Genomic DNA, 12,769 nt, shown 5'->3' on the forward strand with positions numbered 1-12,769 from the left:
TTTTTTTTTTTTGTGTTGTGCAAAATTTTCATTCATTGCCAACTTGGTTCGCAAACTGCAATTGTCCATAATTCCTCTGCATGTCAACAACACAGCACACACACACACACACACACGACGCACGCACGATACACGCAGCCATGCAAGCCTGAATGCAATACAGACTAGAAAATCTAAGATAAAATGTAAATTTAATAACCTGCAGAGAATGGAATTTGTAAAATCTGTTGCAAATTTCATAGAAGAGGACAGTTTGAGTAAAAAGTTTACGAATTATAAATACGTTATGTAATATATGTAAATACATTAAATACAGATGTAAAAGTGTCCGTGCAAACTTTGAGGTCTTCACCAAACACACTCTTCCGCCCACAGGTATGCTTTGCATGGCACAAACTTTTAATCTCCTTGAAAAGTTGCATCAGCATTGTGGCTTTTACTGGCCGAGAAAGTTCGAGCAAATTTTACAATATTTTCTAGCAACTTCGTCGACACAATGTACATAGATATGCGCGGTGTTTACAACAAAAACCACAGCAACAACAAAAGGTGCATTAAAATCAGTTACAATTTGCAACAACGACAACAATAACCAACGGCATTGAGCAACAGCAAACATACCAAATGCAGATTGCAGCTATTAAAAGTTTTTAGGTTGCAACAGAGGCAAAGCACCGAACAAAAATAAAAACAACAACAACGAAAATTGCCCTAAAAATGTGTTAATAAGTGACCAAGCAGTTTATAGGCAATGGGAAGTATGCGAATTTGTTAAACAATGTAACATGCAAGTGCGAGCGCCTAAAAGTATGCATGCGAAATTAGTGAAGACAGTTTAAGTCGAGATTTTCGGGCATTTAGAACATTTATGAGCTGCTAAAATTTTATTATTTCAATAAATTTTTATACATTTCTTGAATACCGAAACCCCCAAAAGTATGCAACGAACGATTTGTTAGTTACAGACTTCAGCGCCCGAATGTATGCGTTATTTAAATGAAACTTAAGGCACAAAGCCGTAGTACTAAAATCTGAGGTACATGCATGTGTATTAGGGTGGTCCTTAAAATATTGGCAGCTAAATTTCGCGGGCCCCTTTTATTTGGTTTTACGTACAAATAAAGACAATTTCGACAATTTCAAAATTTTAAATAAATTTTTAGGAGTCGATACCAGGGTTTTGAAAAATTGGATTAAAGGGTGGTACTTAAAATATTGGCAGCTAAATTTCGCGGGCCCCTTTTATTTGGTTTTACGTACAAAATAAAGACAATTTCGACAATTTCAAAATTTTAAATAAATTTTTAGGAGTCGATACCAGGGTTTTGAAAAATTTGGATTAAAAAAATACAAATTTTGGCTTAGAATATGAAAAAATTTGCATATTATTGAAACTCATTCACATAAATTCATTAACTAGCAGCTCAATGACACACTTTTGTAAAATTTTTGCGATAAAAAAAAAATATTTTTTAAAACGGATTTTTTTTTTTTGAAATTTTCGTGAATTTCTTTACATTTTACGTGGAAAAATATTAAGGGGTGAGCCATAAATATAAATATTTTAAGAACCACCTTAATGTGCCTTGTTGAAAGCCATTATTTCAGGCTAAAATAAAAGGGCGCGGCGCAATACACAAAAGTATGCTATTTATAAATATATTTCGACTTCAGTGTCCTAAGCGCCAAAGGATATGCTAAATTTTTTTTTATAAAAAAGTAGTTCTAGTAGTGATGTTAGGGAATGTGGAAATTCGAGAGACTGATAGAATTTTTATTAAAAAAAATAAATATTTCTTGAAAAAATAAGTGTCAAAGCGCATAAAAGTATGCGCGGTTTATGAACAAATAACAATATTTCTCAAAAAAAATCAAGATTTTATAGAAATTGCTAGATAACGAACAATTTGCTAGTTACGGGCTTGATCGCCTGATTGTATGCAATATATTAATGAAACTCAAGCCATATGCATGTAGGTTTGAAATAAATAGCTTAGCTTAAGAAAGACTACAAATCACTACAGAGGTAAGCTAGCTATAAATAAATTTAATCGAATGTATCTTCAGCGCCTAAAACTATACACTTTATTTTTATCAATAGTAGCTTGTGCAGATTTTAAAGCATTTTAAATACGTAGGCGCGGCTGAAAATGTATTCAATAAAAAAAAATTTAAAGATGAAAGCATTGCCGCCTAAAAATATGCACTGAATCTGAGTTCAATTCAAATATTCCAATACTAAAAGTTGCTTTAGGAACCGAACGAATGTGATATATTATGCTGTAAGTTATATCTTGTTGAGTAAAAACATCAGCGCTTAAATGTATTCACCATTTAGGAGAAATTTAAACTAAAGCGGCTAAATGCAATAATATATTTAAAGAAAAAGTTATTTTGGGCTTAATAAAACGTTTATGAGAGCAAAATAAAAAAATAATAGTAAACATTTTTTAAACTACTTAGCTCAGTTAAATAACAAAGCACCGATGAATATGCAAGTAAAATTTCGCAAACAATTTTTTTGACATCACTTTCCTCACTCGTTTTACGATGCCTAGAAGTATGCAAAACGCTGAAAATTTTACAAATATAAAAATCGCCTAAATGTGTGCTACAACAGTTTTTGAATTCTTTTTGTATTCAATTAATTTCATTTAACTGTCGGCAGTTTTTTGTTTTTTGATTTTCTGCTTTGGAGTGTAAGCTGAAGTTAAAAACTCTCGCTGAAACTTTCAATTTAGGTTTTGAGCCTTGAAGTATGCACTGAATTTCAAACTTTGCATTGACTTTATAACATTTGCATTTGTAATATAATAAAAAATAAAAGCTCCATGAAGTTTTGTAAAAATTAGTATATTTAAAAATTTTTTTTGTTAAAATATGTAAATATAGATACGCTTAATTTTTTAGAAGATTTCTTTTATGGGGAATATATTGTCGAGTGAAAGTTCCGTTTTATTTCGGCGCCTAAAAATATACACCATCTAACGAAATTCGTAAATTTTATTAACGATGCGCCTAAAGGTATAATTTTGATTCTGATTCACAAACTATTTAAAGCACCTAACTGTGCTTTTTGTAACATTAATCTGTATTGTTTACCTTTACATTTCTTTTGAATGCGCCTGAAAGTATGCTCTACGCAACCGAGCGTAATACGTTTTCAACGCTGCAATATTGATGGCTTTCTATAAACACAAATAAATAACAAATTTTTAAGAATTTTGTTTTATATTTAAAAGCCATGCGCTTATAATTATGCCAGAAAGTCCAACCAACTCGTTTTGAATTATTTTTAGTCTAAATACAGAAAAAATTTAAAAGATAATATTAAATTTCAATACAAGCGCCTAAAGGTATGCAAAGTAAATAGCACTAGTGGGAAAAGCTGGATGAAATTAAACTAGGAATTGCACCAGAAACTTACTTTTATATATAGTAGGAAAATAATTGTGAACGAAATTTTACTATGGAATATTTATTGCAACGGACACTCGCCTACATTTAGGCTTTAAATTTTGCAAGCCGTAACTCTTTACTTTAACGGCATGGTAGGCAGCCGTAAATTATATGATTTCTTAAAAAAATCAATTTGACACTTTTTTATCTCTGGGTATTTCAGACTTTTATATAGGAAACTCTGAAATATGGCATAACCTTTTATTTGGCTCAACTTACCAACTGCGATTTTCAAGTAATTTTGTTTTGGCATTGAACGCCTTTAAGTATGCAAATGACTGTATGCACTCGTTCCTAGAAATGCTGAAATGACAACTTTGTGTTGCAGACACCTAAAAGGTGTAGCAGAAAATGAAGACATAAAATCTTAATGACAGAAAGAATGCTTGAATCCCACAAAATGTGTTTAACGCCCGCGGGTATGCAACAAATTTTCATAAAAGTTAGGAAACGAGTGTGCAAATTAGCTTTACTTTTCAGCACTTGCTTCAATGGATATTTATTTAAATTCTTACTTAAAATGAAAGGGAACAAAATTGATAAAATTCACTCAGGAGAAGTACGGAAATAGAACTGGTGTCCCATTTGATACTTCCTACAAACCCTAAAAGTATGCAAGCAAAAGTAAAGCACACATCTGAGTATTTTCAAAGCGAGGCACTATAGATTTATCAAAAAAAAACTTTATATGAATAATTACTCTACAAATAACAAACTAATTTTTATCTACCCTCTTTCTTTCTCTATTTTCATCCCCACAGATCGGCTCCTTCTTCATGATCAATCTCTGTCTCGTCGTCATTGCCACACAATTTTCGGAAACGAAAAAACGCGAAATGGAACGTATGCGACAGGAACGTGCACGCTATACATCCACCTCAACGCTGGCATCTAGCACGAACAATTCAGAGCCGGCTACGTGCTATGCGGAAATAGTCAAATACATCGCACATCTGTGGCGGCGTTTCAAGCGACGCATGATAAAGAAGTACAGATTATATAAGTATGATTATTATATTTTTGATTTTATTTTATTTGTTTTGAATATACTTTCAGTTACAGTACTACTTACTAAGTTCCCAACCCCCCAACCCCCGCAGAAATAATGAAAACAAACAACAAAAATTAGCGAATATTATGAACAGAATTTGTATATAAATGACAATAGGTTAATGCTTTAGAGCCTACTAACAAACCCAATCCCTTAAAGCGATAGGTTCATATCTTATAAAATTATATTTACTAACCGCTTTCTTTAGCTTTATAAACCTTAACAATCTGTAATATCGGTTAAATTCAATGCAGCAATCATTTTTGTGTCCGAATTTGAATTGGCCGCCTAAAAGTGGGCTAGTAACAATTTTGAAAGCATTTCGTGAGTCACTTCCGCTTCGAAAAACCCATTTCGCGCCGTATCGACTCACAACTTCAATAACTGCACTTCATAATTCTGGAAATATGCCGCATATATTTGCACAAAATTTTGAAAATATGTAGTTATCCTTTGCAATTAGCTAACCCATTTACCGCCTGCAAAATGAGAACTTGCGCCTAAAGCTATACCACCAAAATTTACCAAGCCTTAAATTACGCGCTAACATTTACAGAGCTTCTGTAGCACACGCTGTAAAGTAGGGTTATTTTTTTAAGTTTCTTTTACTTCAATAAAATTAGAACGCCAAAAATTATGAAGTCACAAAAACCACTGAAATTCTGCACTCTATATAGAAAAAATCATAATTAAATTCGTCTGAAATTATGCTATAGATTTACCGAATCCATTTCCTACAATCTCACGGGACACTGAATATGATTTTTTTTTTTTTTCAAAATGGGACACACCGACAATTTCTTATTCTTTTAAATTACCCTTACGCCTAGGACTATGCTCTGAATTTTAGCACCACTTTACAAATTCCTTTCCAGAATATATTGATAGTAAATTTTCTAAGTTTTCACCTCACTACGTCTTATATAGGTACGTCTAAAGTTTCCTTTCAAAATTTCTAGACAATTCATCATAACTGACTTTCTAATTTTAAAAAAAAAAACTAAAAATTATTTTCCAAAGAAATCCAAAATTTTCACGTGGATTAAGTAACAGCACTTGATTTCAAACGATTCTTCAGCGTTGGCTAAAAGCTCGCATATAAGAAGAGGCGGAAAAAATCTTGGCTTGGGGTGAACATTTATGCTAAATTAACGCATAAAAGCTAACCACATTAAAAAAAAAATAAAAATTTCGAAAAACGTGAAAGCGCCTGAAATTAAGGCCAACAGCACCTACCAACCCAAAAAGCGTGTATAGCGCCTAAAATTTTGCTCAAACGATTTCCCTGAGCATTTTTTATAAAAAAAAGTATGTAATAAGTTGCTCGTATTGTAGGTAGGAAAAAAATTTGGCATCCATATTTCTAAAACAAAAACAAAACAAAATAGCTATTAAGCTTACAAACCCCAAAAAGGATGTCTGGCGCCTAAAATTATGTTCTAAATTTTATTTGAGATATTTTCTAAAATAATTCGTTGAAATTTCAGCCTACTACTTAGGTAATCTTAAATTCGTATAATTGAACGATTTTACATTACCGCTACTAATAAATGTTTAAATGCTTAAAAGTATGCTACTCGTAAGCTTCTTAGAGTGCCTTCAGAGCACACACACATTACAAACAAAAGCTAATGGCAACGCTTAAAATTTGAAAGAAGAAAGTCTGTAAAAAGTCGCATTAGACCGCCAAAATTATGCTTTTGAGAAACAAGTGCCAAAAAATAGGCTATGAAAATTAATAGCTCTTTATTCACACAAAATGAAATGCAGAATAAACTTTTTTCCGCCATTTTACAGCATATGTATTTAGAAACGTGGCAATTTTCAATCTGCAAATTTTATTACGCTTTGATTTTCTTGTGAAAAAATCTCTTTTTGCCACTTTCTCGCCAAAAATTATTTTTAATGAAGATATTTATATTTTACCAAAGCTGCGCCTAAAATTTTGGCACGAAAATCCCCAAAAAAATAAAAGCGAATAATAGCGAACGTCCGCTAATAAAATGATGAAATACTTCACGCTTTATGACTTAGTTAATACTTATTTTAAAAATTTTTTTTTGTACAAATTTCATTTTTTTATTATCAAAATTTTTTGTTTTGTTTACGTTGCGAAATTTTTTTCGCTTATCACTTTGTCTGCTTGGTTAGTTCCAGTTAATTAAAAGCCATTTGCTTTTTGCTTAAGTACACATTTTTATTTATATTTTTATAATTTATTTACTTGCCTACTTAGGTATGTATGAGTTAAAAAAAACACGAAAAGAACTAGCGCACACTGCATGCATTACGCATTTATTTATTGATTCACAAATTGTGGTCCTTAGTTAGCGAGTTAGTTAGTAATAAAATATTTATTTAGTGAAATATTGAGTGCAATTTTTTATTTTTTTTTTTTTAAGAAAAGTATGAAATATTTTGAATAGGATTTTTGTATACACAAGCATTTTTGTTAACACACACACATACATACAAACATTGCATATGCACGCATTCATATTCATTCAAATTAAATTTTTTCTAAGCATTAAAGCATTCTGTATGCGAGTGAGCAGGGAAAGCAAATGTAAATGAAAGTGTGCAATAAAATTTGATTTGTGTAGTATTTTAATAAATTGGAAAAACTATTTTACAAAAATCTTAAAAATTTCTGGATAAAATAATAATAATTTTTTTTTTGTTGCAATTCTATCAACTGACTTTTGCGTACTAATTTTATACTCGGTTGCTTCCACTTATCATTTAAATTGGCACAGAACGATACGCACACATAAATAAACTTGTATATTGTGCTCTCTGCTGCTCAGAATACCTCACCTAAACCCACAACCATTAGGAAGTCCAGAATAACCAAGAAATTTCTCGCGACTTCCTCACATAGTATTTCTACACTCTAGGATAAGATGCGATGGTATCGGGGAACTTCTCAGTTATAAGTGTTATCGTTAAAACTTTGTTCCATAACAGTTATTAGATGATAAATATTTTTTATTTGGTCAATAAGAGTTATAACTCAACGTTTATTTTTTACGTCGCGTGATGAATGTTATGCAGGAGAAATATGTTTTCGGTCGCCAATAAGAGTTATTTCCCAACGTCTATTTTTTAAGTTGCTTGATAACAGTTATTACCCAATGTTTATTTTTACGTTGCCTGATACCAGTTATTTCACTCCTCCTCTTTTATTTTCATAATCTTTATCTTTTTCTCCATCTCCGTTTTCGTCCATACTCTTATCTTGCAACGTTGATCGGACAACGTAAAAAGTAAACGTTGGATAATAAGTGTTATCAAGCAACGTAAAAAATAAACTTGTGTCATAGCTCTTATCGGCGAAATGAAAGAAATTTGTATTTGTATTTGTTATAAAACAAAGTTTTCATTAAATTTCAGAATTCGGGCATCGTTTTCAAATTGTAAATTCGAGGCATTCGAGTTATTTTTGGTACCTGGATGGTATCTCTATGCTGAAGTCTTTAATGGCGTATTGACCCGCCGGAAAAGAGGCTGCAAATGTTGCGAATCTATCAGACTCCTGATTGCCCTAAATACCATTGCAACTTCTTTTAGTATACGGAGACTGAGGTCGAGGTTATCTCAGCCTCGTAAGAGAATAGGTTTTAAGTCATCTAAAAGACTGCGGTCTTATTACAGTACTTGGTCCCTGGCAAGTCTGCCTCTGCACACAGACTAATGGCGAACCTTTTGGCAGGAAAAATATCCGAGTATTTCCTCTATTGTCACTGTTTAAACTTATAAAAACTTTTCCAATGGTCTGAAAATCGAACTGGTTTTTATGCACAAAATAATTGCTGCTTCTGCACCCTACATCGATCTATTTGATCTCTGTTTGTCCAAAAAAACTTCTTGGGATTTTGTAGAGGCTCATCAAAGCAATATTTAGCGGTAAATCAATCTCCAAATGCAGCTATCGAATTCCCTCCATCATAAGTTACCTTAGCAAGTGAAAGAGTTGACCACCAGTCGCAGTTCTTTTATTGGTATTAAATAGCTAGATTTGCTCAATGCTTGTGAGTGTTAATCGAACCGTTCTCGAAAGCATGCCAACCCGGGTTTCGTAAAAAGCTTGAAAAGCCCAAGTTCTTTGATACGTCAGCCCAAACCGACCAACTGTTGTAGAACCAAATATGAAGAAGAAGTAGCTTCTCCGCGGGTTTTATTAGGCCGCCCTTTGAATTCAAGATAGCGCCGCATGTCGTTTTACCATATGGATCCCGTTGGTACGCAAGTTCAGAGTTCGCCTAAGGCTAACACAATATATTATGGAAAAAGGGGTTTGGCTCTGATATATGGATTTATTGAAAGTTAACGCACACGACTTTAATGATAACAATTTTGAACGTACCCGGAAAGCTACAGAAGCGCATGTTAGGCGAAGGAGTCAGACACCTTCATTGCCTCCATTAGTAATCAATTAAAGATCCACATAACTGAGCACATTTCAACTTACTCAAAGTAACAAAAGACGTATTACCACGCATATCATTATATTTTTATCAGCACCGCCACAACCCTGGCATATCATTCACCACATTCTTTTCACATCTGTTAATGTATGTATGTTTGTTTGTGCAACTGCTTGTTGCCATCCCACCACACCAACACATATTCAAAATCATCTCATTCACATTTCCAACCCACCAGACATTCAACACATAGCATAGCCAAATAGATAGACAGTCAGCATTGTCAGACAGACAACCAATCAGTCAGGCATGACATACAGAAAGAAAGAAAAATATACGAAATAAGTTTATAAATGCAATTTGACACTAATATTTACACTTTGCTCTCTATTTATGCTTCTTTCATTCGAATCGCACAAAAAAAAAAAACAAAAATGACAAATGACAAACACAAACACAAACAACAATGAAACAAAAATGGCATGCAAATTCCGCTCTCGCTACGCCTTCGACTGTGTGTGCATTGCCGGCAACACTGCACAACGATATGGCGAATGAAATGACACAAATTGTTTGACTGACAAATATGGCTGGATGTATGTGAAATGTCAACTAAATTCCACTTGTGTGCTCAAACACACACGCGTCACTTGTCATCTGTCAACTGTCATAAATTGACTACAAAATAATTGAAAACCATGACTCCCACCAGATATCAGAAACAACAACGCAATGAGGGTCTCCTCCCCAATGCCGACAATTTGACCTTTTCGCCGTCGCGCATCAAATGCCATCACGCGAAGTGCCCCAAATATGGCAATCGGAAGCCGTCGAGCATACAGGATCAAATGATCACCGTTATGGTGCCGTTAAACTCGAATAATAACAATGTGAGCAACAGCAGCAACAACAATAATAATGGTGGTGGCGGCGGCGGTGTTGGTGTAAATGGCAACGCGGCGCGTAATCATCAAGCGGCAGCGACTTCAGCAACACCAGCCACAATTTTAACACCAACCCCACAAGCGACAACAGCAACAACAGCTACGGCAGCACTCACTTTATCACTTAGCGCCACATCGACACCGGCCACTACACCGCTCGTGAATGGCGGTAATAGCAGCACTGGCCTGCCTAATAACATCAATAACAACAATGTGAGTGTTGTCGGTCAGCAGCAGCAACAACAGCAACATTCCTCTTCCGAGAATTCTGTGCAATCGCTGGAGCAAGCGACGCGCAACTCGAATTTGAAGAAGTCGGCAAATCACTTGGCACCCGAAGCGGCGAAGCAGCAGGCGCAAGGTCAGCAGGCGGGGCAACAGAAGACAATTTTGCTGAAATTTCCCTCGAATGCCGAATCGGAGCAATTGATTGTGAGTTTTTTGTTTAGCTGAATGTTGCGTTAGTAGAGAATTTGTTAGCTAAAGTTTTATTTAATGAGGCACGATGATTTAGAGAAAAAAAAACTTAAAATTTGGTAATCTTGAAAGAATGAATAAAGTTATTTGGATCATCGTGCCTAAATATTTGATTCTCTTAGATAATACACAATATTTTTTTAGAAAATAAGTACACAAATTTATACCTCTTTAATATAGACGTGCTTTAGAGCTTCTGCAGACACACTATCCACCTTTTTCACAATCTACTATGTAGTATTAGAAAGGAAATGCACACTTTTTTACTAAAATTAAAAAATCAAACAAAACACTTCGAAGATTTTTTTAAGAATATACATACATTAATTAAAGAAACCATTTTTTTGGAAACGGAAGAAAAATATTAAAGAAATGATAACAAAATTCAAATCCGTTAAAAAATTGTATGCAAAAAAAATTGTATTTCTTCTCAGAAGATTTCCTAAAAACAAGCAAAACCACTTAGAAATTTTATTAGAAAGGGAAAACGGAAATGCTTTCCAAAAGAATTTTTTGCATGAAAATATCGACATAAGGGGAAAGACTCAAACCAGATTTAATAATATAATATTTAAATAAAAATTAATAGTAACCATTTTTAGTGAAAAAAATTACATAGTTTTTTTTTTAAGAAAATAACTTTTTTTAAAGAGAAGAAACAATTTTTGGATGTCTATTAGAAAGAGATGCACAAATTAGTTGGAAAAAAATATATTTTTACAAAGAAACAACCCTTGCATAGAAACAAGAAATTCATTTTTTCATATCTTTTTCAGAATATAAAGTAGGAACGTCTTTGGTAAGGAGAATAATTCTTAAAAAAAATGTCTGACAGAAACATAATGAAATAAAAATTTTCTAATCGAAAAAAATTATTTTTTTTTTTAATTTTTCACAAAATATAAAAAATTAAGGCAAAAATTTAAAAAAGACAAAATTCAAATATTTATATTGAATTTTATTTAAAAAAATAAAAATTATCTCAAAAGCTCAAAAAAGGAGTATATTTCTCAATATTACAACTTTTATACAACTTCAAACTTTTATAAAAGAGAGATTCTTAAAAACGTGCATCCAAAAAGATTTCTTAAGTGCGCGTAATTAGTTAACATTTTCTTAAATAAAGACAATCTTTAATAAGGGTACATAATTTTAGAATATTAGCAAAAAATTTAAAATTTTAGAAAAAGTTTAAAAAATTTTATAGAAGAATTTTTTCTCTTAAAGTGACTTCATTGCTTAAAAATGCTTTTCAAAGTATTTCCTGAAAACGACTGTAAATATTTCTCGAAATTTCCTTAAATATTTTTTAAATGTATTTTGCAGAAAATTCATTACTCTACAAAATGTTAAGATTTATTGTTTCTTTTTAAAATACTATCCTTATTAGAGAATATTTTGCGAAATATAATCGTATTTTAGGAAGTGTTCATGAAAGTGCTTTGTTTAGAAAAATATTCATTTTATTACAGAAATTGCAAAACCAATTTTTTTATATTTATATTAATTACAACAAAGTTGGTCCTTTCAAAAACATTCCCTAAAATACGAGTACATCCCGCAAAATACCCTTAAAAAAAACAAAAAACTTTAAAATTTTTGAAGAAAATCTTTCTGTTAAAATAGAATCCTGAAACGATATTCCCAAAAATATATTTCCCGAATAATTTCCTAGAAAATTAAAAAGCAGTAAAAAAGGATTCTTTTTTTATTTGTTAAGTAATTTTTCTTTTATTTAAATAATATTTTTATGTAAAAAATTCCTTCTAATCATTTTCTTGGAAAAAATTTAAAAATAAAGAATTTAAAAAACATATACATACATATGTATGTATATGAAACCAAAACAAAAATCTTGTCACATTTTTTCATAAAACTTTTTTAAATTCTTTCCCTTAACAGTTCCCCAAAAAAAATTTATTCCATTAAAAAATCCAAAGATAAGATCTTATTTAAAACAAAAGATTTGTCTTAGAAATAATAAAATTTAGAGAAAAATTTAAAGGAACGAATTTCCTTCATCCCGTGTCAAGTTTGGTTTGGACACAAACCGGTTTCGGCGTTGTGCCAAAAAAAACAAATTTATTTGTTTCATAAACAAAATTTCTGTTTGTTTATTTAAAAAGAAAACAAGCTCTTTAAATTGCGCTCCTAACAAAAACAAAAAATATTTCGATGAAAACTATTTTAGATTCCTTAAGCCTGTTTTAAGAAATAAAATATTTTTCAAAAAAAAAAACAAATTTCTTTGAAACTATTTTTTCACCAAAGAAAATGTTTTAAAATTATTTTTAGCAAAAAAAAAATATTTTGAAAGATATTTTTTATTTTTTTTTTTATTAGTTCATTAAAAACTTAAACACGTCCTGATCATGTTTTGAGAAAAAATAGGGCTTTACTTTAAACATTTC

At 31.8% G+C, this 12,769-nt stretch overlaps 1 protein-coding gene across 1 annotated transcript in view; it reads left to right on the forward strand.

The window, feature by feature from the left end:
* LOC118748752 overlaps window positions 1-12,769 on the forward strand; it is a 305,281-nt gene that overhangs the window by 240,359 nt on the left and 52,153 nt on the right. Inside the window, exons 10-11 of the mRNA XM_036483405.1 lie at window positions 4,221-4,462; window positions 9,650-10,313. Of these exons, the coding sequence (XP_036339298.1) occupies window positions 4,221-4,462; window positions 9,650-10,313 (906 nt within the window). The remainder of the gene's footprint in view (window positions 1-4,220; window positions 4,463-9,649; window positions 10,314-12,769) is intronic.

Source organism: Rhagoletis pomonella, unplaced genomic scaffold (genome assembly GCF_013731165.1).
Source record: "Rhagoletis pomonella isolate Grant_MI unplaced genomic scaffold, Rhpom_1.0 Rhpom_scaffold_00013, whole genome shotgun sequence".
NCBI classification, from domain to species: domain Eukaryota; kingdom Metazoa; phylum Arthropoda; class Insecta; order Diptera; family Tephritidae; genus Rhagoletis; species Rhagoletis pomonella.